General features: G+C 40.1%; 1 protein-coding gene across 1 annotated transcript in view; it reads left to right on the top strand.

Annotated features, from left to right (window-relative positions):
• The window catches only part of BARD1 (BRCA1 associated RING domain 1), a gene marked incomplete at its 5' end in the record, with an annotated part of 43,767 nt that overhangs the window by 21,521 nt on the left and 1,658 nt on the right, over positions 1–20,588 (top strand). The window contains 4 exons of the mRNA XM_082763212.1: positions 6,800–6,908; positions 8,386–8,521; positions 9,476–9,568; positions 19,976–20,073. Of these exons, the coding sequence (XP_082619338.1) occupies positions 6,800–6,908; positions 8,386–8,521; positions 9,476–9,568; positions 19,976–20,073 (436 nt within the window). The remainder of the gene's footprint in view (positions 1–6,799; positions 6,909–8,385; positions 8,522–9,475; positions 9,569–19,975; positions 20,074–20,588) is intronic.

Here is a 20,588-nt window from a genome sequence, read left to right as displayed (position 1 = left end):
GGTGTGTGTGTATAAAGTAACAAGACAGGATGAAGTCTTGCATGACATGAATTTCCTTGCCAGGAGCATAAAGGAACATAAACACGTTCAGCTTAATCACTTCAACTCACAATATTCACTCTCAAAGATCGCAGAACTGAGGTGTTCTGAGGAAAAGCGCAGGGTTTGCAAAAACAATCCTGATCTTGAAAACATGGGAGTTGGAGAAGAGAAGGGAAAAACCCCACACAAAATAAACCACCAAAACTGTGAACAAGTAAAACAGGGTTCAGTTGTTCATCTTCGCTTTGTTCTTGAACAACAAAGACCACCACATTACGCCTTAAGCTGACAACTTCAGAAACTCATTTTCAAACCACTTGAGTATTAGCCTCCAGTTGGGTGGTGCTTCCCACTTGTCTGCCTGGTGTTTGAAAGTGCAGCACAGACACCAGCTTTGCAGGCTTTTGACAGGACTTACGCATGGAGGATTGGCGTGGCAGAGACTCCAAATGCCAGCAGCGGGCTTTTCAGCTCTCATCTTAGCCTTAGCCTCTACCACATGTGCTTAGACAAACTGAGATGAAGCCGAGCCTATTTCAGCTCATTCTGCATTAGCAAACATGACCTTCTATTGAAACAGGAGCTTTTTAATCATGGACAGAAAGATTTATGTAAATCTTAAATTCTAGCTTGGCTTTCCCTGGATATAGGTAATATTTAGTTGTGTATTAAAACAGCGTGACACAGGGTAGGTCACAGCTTGCAACTAGCTGCTGCTTGCAGTACTTTTAAGCATCACAAATGGCTTCTTACCCACTTCTAAATATGCAGTGTTCTTGACTTAATCTCCAGGGTGCTTGGAATCTCTACCATGTGGTGTTTATAAATATATATATTTATGGTTTTTTTCTTAAAATCTTTTGGGGAACATGTCTAGTCTTCCTTGATCTGTTTCATTCCTTTGGCAAAAATCCAGTCCGCCCTCCTCTGGAAAAAGTGAGGCCTCCAGATCTTCTGTAGAAGATTCTCTCTCCCTTGCTGAAGTGTTACTGTGCATGTTCCTACTGTAGTGATGAGGTGAGGATGCTTTTTCCATTTTACAGAGAGCATGAGAGACATAAAGAGGAAGGGATCTAAAAGTGAAATGTTCAGGCTTGAATAGTAACGTTTTACTGACCTCTTTCAAATGTTATCAAGAAACAATATAAATAAGAACAACATGGCTGAGCCTTCTGAAAACGTTTTATGCCTCCCTGTTTGACAGAGCCCTGCTAGTTTTCAACAAATTGGGCTCTGATCCTTGCCAGGACCATGACTTTGCAAATCTTTTTCCTGCCAGTGACTCTGGAAGGTATAGTACTAATTAAACAGTGGTTGGATTTGTCTAGGTAAGTGGATTTGAAACCTCTTCAGTATAGAATTTTTTTTTTTCCCTAGTGGATGCAGGAATCCTTATAATGAAGTCGCAACTCTGACAAGAAGCTTGCTTTTCTTCAGAGTGTTTTCCTGGATCCCTGAGACCTGCAGACCACAGCTGTAAAAACAGGAGGCGATAACAGGGTGATCGCTGCAGATAATGCAAATATTGGTCTTTTGGGGATGATTAGTTATAACTGGCCTCTTTGTACTTCATATAGGGTTTAACGATTTCCATGTTCTGACTGTAGGATCTTTAAAGTGGAAGTTGAGCAGTGATGAGCAGAACTTGCAGGCGCTCTCAAACATTTGTTTTACTTAGGAGTGTAATTGAGGAGTGCCTTAACTTTAAAGGCATGCAGTCTGTAAGCTAGGACTATCCCAAACAAATTTTGCTGAACTACTAAATCTTTGCATTAAGTCTTTTTATGAAATTCATTTTGGTCGTTGCGTGGGCTCCCCAGGTGCTAACTTTCAGCCCAGGAGAGGGCCCTCTTTACCCTAGCATATTATAGCGATTCATTACCTTGCGGGGGAGGGGAGGGGGAACATTTGAGTATTTCACTGTGGTTACTCTCTTTCTTTAGCTAACCTGAGTAAATTGTGAGCATGATAAATGTATTCAGATGTTATCTGGGATATATAACATCAAACTCCCCACAAGTGGCTGATGTCTTGCAGCTGTTTTGACCGTAGAAATAACTCAGTTGTGTTTTAATGTCCCCCGTGTGCTGGGGAGTTAATCTATTGGAATAAAAGCAAAGCTTATGTTAAATAGCCTGCTTAGAGCAGTAGTTTTGAATTTTACTGTGATGCTTGATTGTGCAAGATAAAATATTATTGTAAAGTTGGATGGTGTTTAACTGCAGGCCTCAAGGCAGGTAAGATCTACTGGGCTGTAGAGGGATGTAAGATTTGCCTGGGAGCAAACACAGCTGCTTTTCCACGAGCCTCAATTCATGAAGCACACAGATAGCAGCACAAGCCTAGCCATCAGAGAGCTGAGGCTTTGCTACTTCAGATTTAGGTGGCCAGGTTTGCAAACACATCCAGAGCATCTCATTCTGAATGTACCTCAGTCCAGTCTCTTCCTCTCCCTTGTATATTAATATGAGAAGGAACCATATCATATGGAGCAGCTGCGTGTCTTTTGGACTAAGAGAAAACAGGTGAGAGGTACACTTCTTTCCAGAAAGCTATCCTAGGATTTCAGTGTTCCTTGGCAAAATAACTTTTTGGAAATCTGTAAGGTTTAGTAGTTGTGGCACTTCATTTACCAGTCGAAGTTTTCACTGACTGGGAAAGACATGAACTGCAAATGAAAAATATTATATGGACCAGTGGACCTATTAATTGTCCCGCTGGTCTAGTTAATTTTTGTAAGTTAATCTCCTACACATAGCTAATTTATATTTTTATAGCTTTTTTCATGTGCTCACTCTCTCAACTTCTGTCTTTTTTCCTTGCTTCACAGCAAGCCAAGTGATTTGAAAAATTAGATCTGTGCATTTGCAATTTCACAGTACTTCCTAAATGCTTTCACTCAAATGGGCTATCTTGCCAGTTCTTCATGCACAATAAGTTTAGCATTAGTAAAAACTGTTGTTGCCCTATTTTTTAAGATGTTAGCTGTCTTTGAATAGTTGAATCTGATTCTCAATAAGCCTGTGGGAGTGCTTAGGGATAGACTGCAGTACCCAATTATGAATGGCAGAGAGGTAAAAGCTATTAAAACCTGAGAGTAATTCCAGGAGCTGTTGGACCCATGACACATAACTTTGCTTTTTCTTGGTCAGGACAGTGCAGGGACTTCACTGGCTACGTGCAAGATTGGAGCCTCCTGCTGAGAGCAGGTTAATTGGAAACCCTAGCCCTGTTTGGGTGTGTAAGATGGGCTTTCTGGCTACATGACTTCATTTTTCCTTCTGTCAGAATCAACATTTTTTGCTAATTTACCCACTCAGATGTGAATGCTGACGTGGGAGACCAAAACTGATCAGATTTCCCCATGGGGATTGGTGTTTTTGGGGCTGTGCTGGCACCTGGCTGCAGAACTTCCCTTCAGTACTGAGCTCTCCTCTGGGGCTGGGATAAAGCCTGGGCTTTGCTCGGCTGTGGAACAGCAAATAATATTTGGTGTCAAAGTGTAGCAGCTAAAAACTCATGATTATGAAGTATTACATAGTGATTGCTTGCTTGTTGGTCACTTGTTTCCTGAAAGCTTCCTGAAACATTTAGGAGGTAACTTGACTTTCTTTTTGACTACAGCAATTCAGCTCTGTGGACTTTCCAGCTAAGACTTCAGCAGTGTTGCACCTTGAACCGAATCCCATTTTTAAAGCTTCTCATAGAAAGTTCTTTGATCTGTCAGTCCTTAAGATATCACCTGTCATCTCAACTAAGTCATGCTCAGCAACTGATATTGAGTTGCTCTTCGTTGGGCTCCTCTTTGTTCTCAGCACAGATATCCCACTCTTTGATGGGAATTTGTTCTAGCCCTGAGAGCCCTCTGCTGACTATTCGCTGCCTTGATGAGTGACTAATAAGAGAATGTTTGCATCAAAGGATACATCTGACCCTTGAATGTTTAAATCAACTTATAGGAAGCCCGCTTACACTCTGGTAGAAAGAAGTATGCCTTGGAGACCTTGTATTCTGGCATAAGCACCAGAGGTGTTTATTTCTGTCTTAGAGACACAATTGGCCCTCTTCCCTCTGAGGGTGGGACTCGTCCTGCTCAGCGGCCACATGGACTGGACCCATTCTCAACAAACCCAGACCTAGATTAGGGAGAGATAAGCAGGTACTGATATTTGTAGGAAAAAAAAAAAAAGCTGTTTCTGTGACAGAATGGACCTAATGTGTTTGCCACTCGCTTTTACTTCACGAATTGGATCAATTTTTTACTCCTGAACAAGGTGGAGGGTCTCTCATTCTTCAGCTTGGTTGAATAAAGACAGATTTGAGCACATCTTTTTTGCCAAACCTGCTCATAGGTTTAAGAACCAACGTATGTTCCTACCATATTAAAAAGGGTTCCTTAGGTACATCAGTAATTGTACCAGCTGAACAGAGACCTGTTTTCTTTCTGCTTATGATCACTTCTTGGGTGGTTAGTGGGTGCCGAAGTGAAAAAGACCAATGTTTTTTGTCCTCTTTGAACAGGAGGCACGGATTAAAACAATACCATACTTAAAATCCGTTGTCTGGATGTGTTCCTCATCTTAGTTTTATTTTGTAAAAGAACTTCTCACCTTTTGGCTCCCCTTTCTTCTCTTTCTTTAAGGTCAGCAAGCTGCTTTGATACAGATATCCACAACACTTAAGCCCATCACCTGGGCTGTTGTGCATTTTTTTCAGATGTGATCTCACAGGCTTGTCACGGTTCACTTTAAGCGTGTGACCTTAACATCCTGTGACTAGCCGGTAGTTCTTGGCTGCAAAGTGACAGGACAGCATTCTGCAGTGCTCCGGTAAGAAGAGATTAAAATGTTCTGAAACCTGGGAAAGGAGAGATGAAGAAACAGTTAAGTGAATAGAAGGAGAGTAGCTTGGGCTCCTGGTTGTGCAGTTTAATTAGCAAAACATGTTTGTTGAATGTTAACATGTATATTTAATTGCGTTGGCCTGAAGGTAAGCATTCATGAAGTGTTTTTTCAGTGGTCAAGGATCTTACTGTAACGTTAGGGGAGGACACCCCCAAATCTCCCCAACTAACATGCTGTGGTTTCTTTTCCCTCCCACTTTTTTCCCAGTGGAAGGTCAGCCATCTAGCCTAAAGATGACTTCAGTGTACGTGCCGCTGTTGTTTCTCTGGAAGCATTGTTCAGAGGAGCTGTCCTACAGCAGTCTGAGTGGAATGTGACCCTTATTTAAAGAAAAGGCAAAAGCTATCCTGATGATGCATGGCAAAGCAGGAACAGCATGACAATATTTAATGGGCTACAACTCCCAGGCCTGGGCTGAGCTTTAACCAATTATCTTTTAGTCTGCAGAATTTGTATTAGGCTGGCTCTTTGCTCATTATTAACACCGGAGAGCTCAACTTTGGCAATGATGTGAAAGGAGAAATTGTAAAATACCAGGATCTCCTGTGTGGGATTTGAGTGGATTGTAGTGTTCCCAAGAGCTTCTGTTAGCAAGCTGTGCTCAGCCAGGAGCACAGAAAGGAGCTGGGGTCAGACCCAGCTCTTAGCTGTGCACTGGCCAAAGCCCCCCAGCTGAGTCAGGGTGGAGACTTCAATGATCTGAGCTTCTGTTGGGGCTGCCTTGGGTTACGGCCTTACGTGGGATTCCCTGTAAATCCTCCTGGATTCTCACTCTGCGTGGGAACACGTGGCTCGCTGAGAGCCAGCACTTCAAAGATGCAGCAGTTTGCTGACCTCTTTAAATGTTTCATCATTTGATGATGAAGCTTGCCAGGTTTCAGGTACCGAGCCGGGGCTTTGTTCTTGTGACAAGCTTCCCCTTCATAATGAGCTCTTCTTGTGCCTTTTAAGAGTCAGAGCTACATGAGGTGGGGAGAAGAGGATCAGCTAGAATAGGCATTATTCCTGCAAAGGGCAAAGCAAGCAGGATAGCTCCCAGAAGTGCTGACAGAGGATTGCTTATTAACAACAGTTACACTGGTTTCATACTTTCCTCTGCTTGCTACTGTCCTGCAGCTGCAACGTCACGTGAAGAGGAGATGGAAGCCGTGCCTGTGCTTGGTGTTGTGTTCATAGCAAATCGTGTCTGTCTGAGTGATGGTAGAAGAATGTGGGAGGGAAGGGGTCTTGAAGCATGTCTAATAACCGAGATGCCACACAGGATGGATAGTTTTCAACAAAATTACCAAACCAAGTCAAATTTGAATGAATTGGCTGTAATGTGTTCTGTGGACCAGCATGCTAAGGAAAATAAGGTGCTTACTCAAATTCTGGAAGTAGGAGGGAGTTCCAGCTCCCAAGAAGAATGCAGATAGCTTTTCCCATAAAAGCGTAACTGCATCAAGCTCCAGTGTTTAGCACAGTTGGAAGAATCTTCTGATATTTCTTTGATGGCAAAGGGGTAAGCCAAAAACGCGCTTTCTTCATTCTGTGATGCCAATGAGAAGATTAAAGCTGAAATTTCTGGGTCTTGTGGATGGTATCAATGCATCTCTAAAGAGTGTAACAAGGACTGTGGTTTACTTAACACAGTGCTCTGAACGTCCCTTATTCCTCAGCTGAATGCAGCAGCTTGTAATTCAGTATCCATCTGTCTTGGATGCAGTTCTTATTTGAAGCTTTGTGTTTTTTTAGCTGAAATTACATATTAATAAGAAAGTGGTGGTGGGGAAGCTACCCAGCTAATGTGCCCAGTTAGTTAAGAATCAAGTCACATTTTATTTACTTAAACCCATCTGTGCTTGTTTTGCCAGTAATATATTTGGTCTGCGGCCTGTGGACTATGCAGAGAGTGAAAAGATGAAGTCTGTGCTAATGTTACCAGTGAAGAATGAATCATTTTCACTTAGCCAGCTGTCTGAGGTAAGTGTTTGGTGTGGTAGGTTTTTTTACTTAAAAACAAACAAATAAAACACCTAAGTTTATGCTGTAAGTGATGAAGGCTTGGTCCTGGGTAGATTATTTAAGACCCTGCCTTTACAGGGGGATTTAAAATAGGTTGGGGACCTTGTTTTATATTTCCAGCCTACATGCAGGACACTTACAAGCTGTGGTATTTGGCATTGTAGTAGCTGTATCTGGGAAAGCAAAAGGTATTTCTTGCAGTGGGGCTTCATTGTAGAAGAATAAATACAGTTATTCCTGAACTGTTGTTGATTGAACTTTGCTGTTGGTATCTTTCTGCATATTTAAATTTGTTCTATTTGCCAAACTGCCTGAAAACAGTGGTGGTCCTTGCTCCACCTGCTTTTCTTGCATCGTTTCAATATTGTCACTTGTCCAGCAATGAAGGTATCAGCTCAGTAGCTGAAAACAGCTTTGGGGGTATCATTTTTTTTTCTTTTCTTTTTTTTTTTTTTTTTTAATTTTGCCAAAGACTTCTTCTGTGACCAAAAGCAAGTTGTCTAGACTTATCATTATGAAATGCTTTGTGAGCCCTAATGAAATGTGATTAAACTGAGCTGGCTGACACAAGCAGTCCTAATCTACCTCAGGGAGTACAGCCTGCTATGATCCCACCCCACTGAGGTAGTAAAATGTTTGTTGGCCAAAAGAAAACTGTTGCAGCTACAACAACAAAAGCATGACTGCAGCAAATGCAAGACAACACAGCTCTTCTGTCACAAGCTAAACAGATTTTGCATTGGCTTTGGGATGAGTGTGTGCCCAGTGGAAGGTTACCACCAGCTCATATGGAGGACTTGATCCAAAACCCGAGGCTTTAGGGTACCTGGGTCTCAAAGGTATGTACTATGGGATCTGGGAGTACATACCAAGACCCAGGAGCTGAAGTATCACACCCTTAGCAGCGTGAAACTTGATCAATCATCATCATTTGAATTAATCTGAATTAAACTTAACCATTCATTATTCCCACAGCAATGTATTAGGGACTTCTCAGTAAAAGAAAATGCAGATGTTAATTATACAGGTAACTCACACTTCCCTACAAGAAGGAGATTTTATTATTTTATTGGGAAATGTTTCTCTTCCTCCAACGCTGCAGTCAGCAGGGCTGTTTACATAATGTTCAACCAGCTAAATGTGCACACAGCAGTCTTCTTAAAAAAAAAAAAAAAAAAAAAAAAAAAGAACAAAAAAGGCTGATGCACAAGCCGGTTTTGTTAACTTCCATAAAGTAAATAAAGCACCTCTAACATCAAGCTTTTTTCTCTGGAACTGTTTTTTTATAGCGATTTAATTATGGACACTGTCCACTAAGCCTGCCATGAATTGTTTTTCAGAATGCTTACTCTTCATTAAATAAAGCTGCCAAGCAAGTTAGTTGCTTTCTTTGTTCCCAAACACTCAGCTTACATAGGATTTTCTCTTCATGCAGTCACAGAGCACAAGCCAGGCAAGAGATGGGCCTCTTGGCATACTGGGGAGCAGTCTTAGTTCAGAGCAACAGAAACTGCTGAACAAGCTAGTGACAGTCCTGAAGGCTCGAAGGTGCACCGAATTTAACAGCACAGGTATGTAGTTATGCTGAAATGTCTCTGTCCAAATGTGATAAATGATTACAGTTCTGCACTTTATCCATGGATCCTGGCTGCAACAATTCTTTTTATCATTATTAAATAACTGCAGTTATAGCAGTAGTTGAATGATGGTGTGGTGTGATGCATGTAAACACATTAAGCCTTTGTGGTTCCTGGGGCAGGAGACTTCTTGGGGAGCCACAGTCTGACAAGATACTGCCTGTTATTTAAAATCCGTAAATCTTGCTCAGAGACCTCTTCTCTTTACACTTCTTAGCATCATTAAGTTCTCTGCTCATATGAGACATCCTGAAAGCTTTTTACCTTCTAGAAGCCTTATGTAAATGGTGCCTCTTGGCAGTGTATCACTGACAGTTGACAACTTTCTGCGTATGTGCTACCTTCCTTCAGATTTTGGTGTTCTTTATTAAGGTGATGAAGCTGAATTACTGGGTTCACTTCTTTCTTTTTTGGGGTGTTAATCCTTCCTATTAAGTTTTCTTTGGAGTGATGCTTCTGTTTGTGAAGGAAATGCTAAGGTAATTTTTCCCCTGCATCCCTTCACACCCTGAATACTGCTCCTGAGCTGAGTTGAGTTCTGTTAGCTTTGTGTTAAAACAGTGAGATCCCACAGTAAGATCCTTGTCAGAGTCAGATAATTTTAAAAGGATTGATGAAAACACCCCATAAACCTGAGCCTTCTTCTAAGATCTAAGTGTTAGCTTAGAGCTGTAAAAATGTGACTTCCCTTTTGCACAGCAAGAACATGTTGAAACCCACAAAACCTGTAATAGCACTTCTACATATTTGTAGCTTAGTCTCAAAAATCACAACCACTCTTTCCAGTACAAATAAATTCCAGCTTATTCTTAAATAGTAATTGATTGCTTTTCAGGCATGGTTCTGATTTTTGTGCTTTTATTTCTCCTGGTGTAATTTTTTTCCTAGTAACTCACCTTGTTATCCCTGACGTTCCGATGCCAAGCACCGTCAAATGTATGATGGCTGTTCTGACTGGGTGTTGGGTCCTCAAGTTTGACTGTAAGTATTAAGTGCATGGAATTCTTTTTAAAAATGGGATGGTGGATGGACTTCTAGATAAAATTATTTTCCAACAACTTCCCTAATAGCACCCAATTCCACACAGAGATAACATTATGTTGACACATAACAGAATCTCACAGGATGGTTGAGGTTGAAAGGGACCCCTAGAGCTCATCTGGTCCAACGCCTGCTCAAGCAGGGAACCCCTGCAAGCAGCTTGCCCAGGCCTCTGTCCCAGTGGGTTTCGAAAAGAACAGCTCCTTGTCAGAAGTGGGATTCGAACCCACGCCTCCAGAGGAGACTGCGACCTGAACGCAGCGCCTTAGACCGCTCGGCCATCCTGACAGTGCACGCTCATCCCAGCTTAACAGAAAGTCTGAGGTTTTGGGGTTGCAAGCTCCTGAATGAGGAGATTTTTGTTAATTGAATTACTTTTTCCTTGGTAAGTGTGTGCATTGCAGTACCAGGTACATCGAGTTGGTCAAAGCAGCAGTGGGGAATGAACTTGTTCAGTGCTACCTTAAAGGGTGGTTTTGAAGATCCTGAAGAAATACCCTGAAAGAGTAGGGAAGGAATCTATCAAATTCCTGAATTTCTTACGAGCAGCTTGCATTGAAATTGATAGGAAATTTTTGCTTCAGATAAATGATCAAAGCCTGTAGGAAGGTAAGGTTTTGCCTGTTTATATAAAAACTGAGATCTTTTGAGAGTTAGAATTTATAACCAAAGGTTTGCAGTCAGCTGATTTCAGCCTCTCTTTGTACTTTTTTATATTGGTTGAGAAAGTTACCAGGCTCCTTGCCTCTGCAGGTAGGAGCTACCAGGGATAGCTCTCTTCTAACAGCACACACAAATCACATTACTTTTTTTTGTTTCTGTACATATGAGCTGTGCAGATGAATGTTCTTCCACTACGACAGTAACCTCCAAGGAAAGATGTTTTGCACAGTATCCCCTTAGCATGCAAGTTGTCTTTGTGTTGTCTGTCATGTAATCCATCATTAGTTTTTATAGAGCGCGTGCTTTGCTATATGGCTGTGCCGTGGAGTTAGACCTTGAGTTCTGGTTCTTATAATTTCTAATGTACTTGTTAGTATCGGCTTTCAGTGGAGTTGTAAAAGCCATCTTCTTCCCCTTGACCTTCGTGGCTAAGTCCTTTTAGCTAATAACCACACTACAAATGAGTTAATTATCCATGGAAAACTCATAGACAAATTTCATTCCAGTTTTTCACTGTGTGACTAAACAGAGTGTGAGGATTCTTTAACGGTCTGAATTTTCCACATTCGCTAATGTTTTCGAAAGCACTGCTTAATGCTTCAAAAGGTGCAGAGTAGCCTTTCAAATAAGGCACATCATCAGACTCTGAACGTTGGACTTCTTTTAGTGTTCATTTGGCTTCCTGATAGATTTGTTCCATGATGTTTTAAAGGGTCTGCTGAATCTGTGTACTCTCGGGTGTTTTCTACAATGCCTACAGTAGCTTCTCTTTGGAGCCTTAAGCGTTTGCAAAAGGAAAACAGTGTTGTTTTTTACTGTGACTTTTGCAAAATAGCAGTAACTTCTTCCAACACGGAGAAATACTGTTTATGCTTAAGCAGATGGGTTTAATAGCCTCCAGATGCTCTGCTGATAGCAAAGGGGTGGGAATGCAGCAGGAAACTCAAAGGCCTCAAGGCGATTTTTGGGTTGGGTAACTGGAAAAGGGTGTGTTCAGGTCATCTGGAACAGTATCCTGTTTAAGACTGAAAAACTTTCGTGTGGTGAATCACTTTGATGCAGGTTATTGGCTTCACTTGGTTCAGGAGGTCTGCATACCTACACTGTATGCATTAGGATTGTTTTCCTTTACTTCAGTTTATCTTCTTGCCAGTCAGTTGCTTGGAAAAGTAATGTTGCTGGTAAAGGTATGTAGCTTTCTTCAGCTCAGTAGTAGGGAGATTAAATTAATGAGACCTGAGTTTAAATCTTTGTGGAAGAACTTTATTTTTAGAAGTGTGATTAAAAAAAAAAAAAATAGATTAGCGTGGGGGTTATTTAGTGAATATTTTCATATTTTTTGTTTGCAGCTGAATTTTGTTTTGTGGCGTGAGAGTACTGATTAGTACAATCCCGACTGCTAATGCTCCCAGCTTAGTAAGCAACATACTACTTAAAAGCAAGTGATTCTCCTCCCTAGTGGGAAGTGTTAGTAATAACTCATGGGGTCTGATGCAGCTAAGTGCCTATAATTAACAGCACTACTCCATCTGTTCCCACCAGTCTGTTATTAGTCTTCTTCAGAGTCATTACAAGTTAAAGATTGTTATAACAAATAATGGGACTCCTGCTGATGGAACATTTGTCTAAGGAAAGGAGGTCTTTGCTTTTCTTCTTCATAACTTTCTCTCTTTATTTATCATGGCTTTTTGACTTCTGTTTGGATAACTCACAAGAGATGCAAATAAACTTCCAAAAGTGTATGTGTACTCGGGCTTACTTCTTTCATAGCCACTGCAAATAAATTGGAGGTGTTCTTTATATTTCGGTGTTCCAAACTGCACACTTAAAGTAAATTCTAAATTCGTGTTCAAAAACAACATTGAATTATTTGAAAAACAAAGCTCAGTGTAGCCCTTAATGAAATGCTGACTATCATAACAGTAAGGTTTTTTTTTTTTCTTACCAGAAGGTAAGCTGTTTAACTGTTATTTCTAAAGTTATATTTTTAGCCTGCACATTATTATTCCACTTTTTAAAAAATGTTGCATGCTTGAAAAAAAAGAAGTATATTTCTTATGTTAACTCTTCCATTATAGCAAAAAGCAGTCTCCTTCATTTGCTTGAATCTGTCTTTATAATTGTATGATGCTTCTGCTTACACATCTATACACATATAAAACATCCTCCAGCATCACTGGGGAAGTAATACAGAATTTTTCACCAGAATTTGAGCAAAGCATAAGGCCTCCTAAGAATTAGAGAGGCAGGATTTAAATTACATATATCTTCAGTTTGAGGCTTCCCTTTTGTCTTCAGGTGGAAGCTTTAAGATGAAAGGATGCCATTGCTATGCAATTTTAGAAGAAAAATTTCTCCTTACCAGTTGCAGTTCAATATTTTCCATACATAATACACTGTCAGCAATATATCCGCTTTCAGAACAGCACAGAATTCAATTCAGACACTGTTGTCACTGTGCTCCTTGCCCTTGGCCATATTTTTCATTGGTTTCATTATTTTATTGCCCTCATTATTTCTGGGACTGTAATAGGGCACAAAGTAGCATATCATTATCCCTCTGCAAGTAGCCTGAGACAAAGATTCAAGTATTATTTTATTTCCTCTGTGCTTTTTGTAGATCATAGAACAAGGTAATTAAAACCAGCAGAAATCTTTAATAGCTTTTCAGCTGTTCTTTTTTTCTGAAGCTCTGATTGTTATCTGTTAAAGCAGGGAATGAAAAACTGTCTCGGTAATAACGCTCACTGAAACAAACTTGTGTCAGTCTTTGCTGCAAATTCTGGGAGAATTCAAAATATCTGCTGACGCCTTCATCTGTTTTACTTACCTGGAACAGCATCAGTGATTCAGCTCTGATCACTTACAAGAATGCAAAAAATCCTGTGTTTCCTGTAAGGACTTGGAACAACTGGGAGTTGGCTGGAGGAGCCAGGGGACTGCATGACTGACATTTCAAGCAAAAGCATCTTCCTGAATTTCTTGGAGCGTCCTTGTTTATGCTGTTAGACAAGGGAAGTGCAAAGCCTGTTTGAGCTCTTAGGCTCAGTTGTCTGCTTTCCACACATAAATATCTTTTAGATAAAGGTGTTACCTGAGACAAAGCTCTTTCTCCTTTAAAGCAGCCTAAAATTTTTGACCACTGGAGTTTTCTGCTTGTTCTGTAGTTGGACACGTTTCAGCTGCAGGTGTAGAAAGATGTAACATGCACGTGTGCGTTCTTGTGTTGGGTGTGCAGCAGCGAGGGATGTTTCATGTCAATAGGGTCTAAACTTCTCTGTTCCTACAGTGGATGGCACCTTCTGGAAGGTAAGGAAGCAGTTTTGTGTCAAAGTCTGCACAAATTTGGACTGTGCGGCTGCTGGCATTCCCAGAGGAGAAAATGGGGGTGCAAATGTCTGGAATGTGGTGTAAGCCTTTGTCTGCATGGCTGGGGGGTAGACTAGTTTGAAATAAGGTCTAGAGGAAAAAGAATCTGTTTCCAGTGCCCCCTCAGTTCTGTTCTGTGTCATCCAGAAGTTCAGTTCTTAATTAACGAGTCCTTTCATTCTAGTTCACTTTTGAAGAAAACCTTACATTAAGGAGGCCCCTTGTGAGGAAAAGGATGGGGGAGTGTTAGCTTCTTGATTTAAAAGCATGTGACAAGATGCAGAGTGAGGATGAGCACTGGCAGTAAAACTTAACCTAACCTCTGCACCTCAGCTACCTCCAGTTAACTTTGTTCAGTGCAGAAAACAGCTGTGGGAGGTGGTGGTTTCTTAAAGAAGACGGGATATTTGTGGGGTTTTTGTTTTCCAAATGAAGAGATGATTTACATATTACGTGCTCCTGGCTTCTGGGAATCAATGTTTAAGGACTTGCTAAGCATCTGCTCCATCATCTTTAATAAATATCATCTGGATTAACTTGTTAACTCCTGTTCTTAAGGAAGTTCATCTTAGTCTCTGCAGCATCTTGTGGCATTTCCATCTTTAGGAAAAAATGGACTGTTTCACAAAGTGAAATCTCTACCCTGCTTCTGAAAATCTGCAGTTCTAAAGTTACTTTATAGGTTGATAGGAGAAGATTAAAAACAAATAATGAAATACTGGTCTCTGCCAAAGCATGGGAAAGAATGTTCTTGAGGAAAGCAAATTGAAGCTACCTGTGCAAATCCTCTAAGACCTTGTCTCAGTCCAGTTTTCTTCCTTTCCTAGTAAAATAATCTCATCAAGCTTTACTCAATCTGCATACAAGTCTTAAAACCCAGTGCGGAGTGAGCTGAGGAAATTTCAGTTGCAGTCTCTACCAGATCTTGGATGTGTAGTATTTTATCTTCGTTGCTCTCATATCTTGCTAAATTGCTTTTAGGTGTTCTGAAAGATTTTTGTGGCTAACCCTTGCTCTTTGCTTTATTAATGCAAATCCAACAAAACTCCACTGAGGCTAATTGAGTTACTGAGAGCTACCCCTGGGCATCTGTGGATGATTATAACATGTTCTTGGCATCCAGTTTGTCTCGTACTTCACCCTGTTTAAATTGTTCTTGCTGATGCGGTTAGTTTCATTATAAACCTATAAGACTTGCATGAACAAGGATTATAGGGCTCTGATCTTAAATTTTGCAAATAATGTTTTCTTTATTTCCAGTACTAGTAGCTACAGTCGTATTAAAGGTCAATTAATGATGTCGTTAGAGTGGGCTCCCTTTTAACCTGCTTGCTCCTTACACACTGCAAGGTGAGGAGGTTGGGGCAGATGTTCAGTGAAGTAATAAGGATCAGTATAAGTGGTGATGCTTTACTGTTCTTGCTAATGAGGGGGAAAAAAAAAAGGCAGTATTCTTGCTAAATGTGGTGGCATCAAGCTAAAATGCAGTGATATTAAACTAAAACCTTCTTTTTTCAATATTTTCTAGAGACCTTTAATGCAGGCTCTTTTTGCTAGACTTTAGTGCAACTGATCTTATTTATATCTACAAATTGCAAGTGTGAAATTAGCTACTTAAGAGGCTCTTAACTTCAAATATTCCATATCTCTAGCAAAGAACCTTACGTGACCCTTCTGCATATGTGACCTTGCCTCCCGACATCATCTTCTGTCAGGCAGGCAGCAAGCTTTATCAGTGAGTGCTTGCACACTTGCGACGGGCGTCGCAAACCAGCTCTGATCCACGTGAAATGGAAGAAAGCCACTTGTCTCGGTAGCTGAGAACTGATCCAACTACTGTGATTAAACTAGAGGGCCATTAAAGCACAGTTGCAGTAATCACCCTCTTCTCTTTAGGGAAGAGAACGTGCTAAATGAATAAACTCTATCACTCTCAAACCTGGGAAGTTCAGAGCTCTTATTGGCAGTAGTATCAAGGAATAAACAGAATTGTTGAGATTCTGACTAAAAAAGTGATCTCATTCTGGCTTGTAACAAACCGGGTTCTTAGACAGGTTTGCCTGGAAAGAATGCCCAGACTGTGAATTTGGGAAAGAAAATAATGCAACTCTGGTCTTTACCCCCTCCTAAAATTGTGACTGTCATCTCAAAAGTAAGTTTTCTTCCCCCTCTGTTTTTAGAAAGCTGCTTGTACTTCCAAGACTTAGAATCCTGTGCTGATTATTTTACATAAATAAATAAGACATCCATGTCAATTTTAGAAGGGAGGTGGCATATTAATGGTGTCCTAATTGCTTTTCTAATTAGGATAATAGCAATTCTTTTTCAATTTATTCCTTTGACTTACCTTCCAGTGTCTTAGCATCAAATTCTCACTGGTGGCTCCCTAATATAGTGCTGAGACAAATGAATTTGTAACTTCAGGTGTTCTGGGAATCAATTTAACATGGCTACTGTTTGAAGTCAAAGGGTGTTGTGCCTATAACTTAAATAGGAGTACTCTGAGGTCAACAGAGCTTCTGGAAATGTCCCTGTAAAAGCAGTAGTGTTGTGCCTTTGAGTACAGTATGGCCTTTTATTTCCTTTTATGTGTCCTCTTAATCAGGATGACACTCACCCTGATGGAGAGACTATTAAAAGGGAACTGTCGTGTTATCCAGCCACTCATACACATTAGCAGCTTTAAAATTAATAAGATCTACTCAGGAAAAAGACCTGGGCTTTATTGAGTCAACTCAGCTTAGAAGTTGTCACAGAAGATGAAGTCCCTAGCTATATTAAAAAACAAATAAATAAAAATTTAAACAACTGAAAGGCCTACAATGTGCTCTAATCTATTTGTATTCGTACTCTTAACTGTGAAATTGAGGTTTTCCAGCGCAAGGTCTTGTGGTGGTCGTACCACCCCTTAGAAGAAAGATAGAGCTTGCACATGCCTGCTGCTTCCAACAGTCACCATACCACACCAAAAGGTAACGATGCTGTCGTTGAGAACCTCACTGAGATCCACTCGGAGTCACTGCACCTGTACATGGGAGTGCAAAAGTAATAAGCTAGAAGCAAGTGACTTGACACTAAGTTTTGTGTGCAGAGGGGGAAAAATGAAACAAATGGAGAAGGGGCATATAGGAATATAGACAAATGTGCAATGAAACACGTTGTGAAGATAGAAACACAACTTTAGCACTGTCTTTTTGTCTCAAATATGAGACAGATGGATATTTCACTTTTTTAATGATTTTTTTCTTTAACTATTATGGTATGTGAATCATTGAACGCTTGAATACAAAATCTAGTATGCAGGGGTTGCTGAAGAGAGATGACCAACTTAGGATCAAGCCATCTGAACAAAGTCTGCAGTTAAAGGACATAGTGGTCTCTACTACTTCATTATTTTTACTTCCTACTTCTTGGTCTCTGCTACTTAATCATTTTTACTTCCTCCTTCTTTTTAGGAAACCTTCTCCCATGGACAGATATTCCTTAATTGTTCAACTGAGGGTTGTAAACACCTTCCTTTAACATCAGTTTCTAACTACATCAGTTTTCTGGATGTATTCCTAGACCATGATTCTGATGACACAACGTGCAATTTTTGTTTTCTTGTTCTTAATGCTCTCCTTCCACTGTTATCTTGTGTGGTTTTGTGTCTGTTCAAACAATATTCTTACTACAGATTAACAGTGCTGTTGACAATAAGAAGATTGTATTGTTGAGACCTGAAGCATCACGTCTCCTGAGCTTGAGGATTCCAAAGCCTCTTTGCTACCTGCACACAGGCAAAGAGTTAGATAACTTCTTGAAATGTCCCTGAGCACAATGCTTCACAAAAACCTATTTGTTCTTATTTGTCAAGTGTGGCAAGACCCATGAGTCAGAGCAAGTTCTGCTTCTACATCTTGCAGGAAAAAATATGTTCTGGAGACAAAAATGCACTGTTTTTCCATCAGTAGGGAACATATGGAGAGGTTGTTGTTCCACAAAGGAGTATAGGCCTAAAAATGTTGCCTCTTAACATACTAATGTTTAAAAAAAAAAAAAAAAAGAGGTAATACACCTGGGCGCTAGGAACGTATGTTCAGGGCTCTTTACTCTGTCTGGAATACATAACTTCTGTGCCACCAATCTGTTCAGACACAGATCTCTTCTTATTCTAGCCTGCTAAGAAAAGTTAATGAGGATACCGATGATGCAAATATTGGCTAGACGAGTGGTGTGTTTGCATATTTCTAGTTTTTCGAGGAAACAAATATTTGTGGTTCTTACGGATACAGTGAAGGACAACATATCTAGTTGAGTCTTGCCGTCTTGGCAGATTTTCGTTACAAGTAACAAGGAACTTTAGGGCCTACAAATTACTTGGAGAAACTGGCATGAAATGGATGGACATATGTATGCAAAACAGACTTGGTCTGTTTTCTGTGAAAATAGGCATCCCACTAACGTTACAGTCACTTCCATGATTTTTTTTTTTTATTTTTAATTTTAAGGAAAGTAGCAGTACGAGACAGCATCGTAGTCTTCTGTATTCGTTCAACCTTTTATTACTTCCATATCGAATTTGCTCCATTTACTGATGCTGGCACTGAATGCTCAATTTGTGATGTACTCATCATATAAAAACTTCAGCTCTGTAGTGAATATCCTTGAAATTGAGCTTTTGATGGTAGATTGAAATAACTCATGTTCTTAATGAGTGGACAGTTCTGCTATTAAGTCTAGCTGAGAGGACTTTTTACTTTACTGTGAGTGATGCCCATTAACATCTGCATTTTCGTGAAAGGAAATAACAGCTTTATAAGTTTGAGGCAAATTGGGAGAGGAAATCCTGTTGAGTAGTGCCGATCAAATAAAATATTGGTAGAGCCTTCAGATTTTTCTTGAGTTAGGAGTACTTCAAAGATAGTTTATCACCATGCATTGTTCTTGCCAATAATAAACATGTCATATATGTTACCTTTCCAGAAAACACATTACTAGCTTCCTCTTCTAATATGAGTTCATAGTAATGTTCCTTGAAGAAAGGAACATAATAGGAAACAAAAGGAAAAAGTACAAATGATTAACTGTGCATTAACTGATACTTGTGCATGGAGGAAAATATATACGTATAGTCATAGTATCCAGCCAATTGTGGTTTTCTATATAGGTTTATCTTTCTTTTTTTATCTAAGTAAATTGAAGGACCTCTGGTAACTAAAGCATGAATTCCTATTACATTTGTGAGCTTGTGTAAACTGGTGGTAAATCACTGCTGGTTAGCTTTCAAGATCTCTAGGTTGAGATTAAATATTGGTACTTATTGCCATGGTATTCAAGTACCTTTTTCAGTGATGCTTCTCTTGGGCTTTCTTCCTTTCTAGGATCAACACCCCTGTTTTACTTATGTTTTTGTTCAGTTGGTTGTATTCTTTTATATATTGTGGTTCTTGTATTTGCACAGTAGAAGTAGGCTGCCTAAACAAGAAACACTGTGGGAGGAGTGAGGTACTACTAGAAAAGCTGCAATCTTAACAACACCGTAATCCTCGTGGAATGGTTTGCAAAGTTTCTTTCTCGGGTAATTTTTATTAATGAGTACATTGTGTGTGCAGGCGAAATGTTTCATCCTTGAATCGGTGACCACAGCAATTCCTCTTTCCAAAGTCGGGTCAGGTTGTACGTTCCACTAACATTAGCAGTACATTAGCATCAGCACATTCTGGATTGGAAAAAATAACTAGCCTTAAAACAAGGTAAAACTACATTGACTCTAAAAGACAATCTCATTAGGCAGCAGTGGTAACAAAAACAAATGCCACTGTTAAAACCCCAGCCTAAATCTCCAGTTTCTGCTGATCTTGAAGACTTTGAGATCCCATCTGATTTATTTGAGGCCATAGCTGCTCAGAAACAGCTTTGTACTTGCTTTGTAATTGCTCTTTATCAGGCAATTGCTTCCGTTTCATAACTGCGGAGTTGGTTCTACATGCTGGCTTTAAGCTTCCAAATGATTAGCAATTTGACATCTGACATTAAGTGGTTGACCTTTAGTAGTGGTTAAGAGGAACTGCTAATAATTCCTTGTGTTTACAGCACTGATTGTAGTGTGATACTGCTGCTCTCCATCCGACCTACATCTTTACAACCACTATTGTAAATTCTTTTCCAGTTTAAAATGAAATTGCTAACGTGTACAGGATGCGATGCTATACGGGTGCAGGGACTTCTAAGTCCCTGAAATGAAATGTCAAGCCTCTCTTAAAACATGGAACCTCTGTCTAAAAATAACGGTGAGAGTTGAAACTGGTGCTTTCCTCATTGTGCTTTCTGTAGGGGTACGAGCCTGCCTGCGAAGTGCAGTCCGAGAACAAGAAGAGAAGTATGAAATCCAAGGTGGCCCACAAAGAGGCCGGCTCAACAGAGAACAGCTGGTGGGTTTTATTGCTTGAGACAGATTGTCTGAATGACCTCTGGTTCACACATTTTTGCCCTTTGCCACATGGGCAGATGCAGTAGATGTAAAATTTTAATGTGGCCTTGTACAGAAATTTGATGATGTGCAAGGTGATTGAAAGGACTGTGAGCATCCATAAAGCAGTCATTTTTCTCGATTAGTGGGTATGTTGCCATAACCTTGTCAGAGGGAACCTGTATGGAAGTAATGCTGCTTTGGACCTCTCTGCTCAGCTTTAGAACATATCTGAAATGATCAGAAATATAAAATATAAAAACATATCTGAAATGATCAGAAAGTTGAAAGGAAAAAAAATATTTGAATTGAATCTTGTTTCTATATGGGAACACTTTATATTTAATTTCTGGATTACCCTGGAGAAGTTCATTAAGTGTTCGTAATAGTAGCTGTGAATAGCTCTAGCTCATAGTTGAAGACCCTACTGTGCTGGAAAATAATCAAACATAAACAAGAATTCCCCATGTAAGCAAA

Source organism: Aythya marila (genome assembly GCF_965140915.1).
Source record: "Aythya marila genome assembly, chromosome: 6".
In the NCBI taxonomy this organism is placed as follows: domain Eukaryota; kingdom Metazoa; phylum Chordata; class Aves; order Anseriformes; family Anatidae; genus Aythya; species Aythya marila.
The sequence above is the reverse complement of the archived record's forward strand: the minus strand, read 5'-3'. Positions and strand labels throughout refer to the sequence as shown.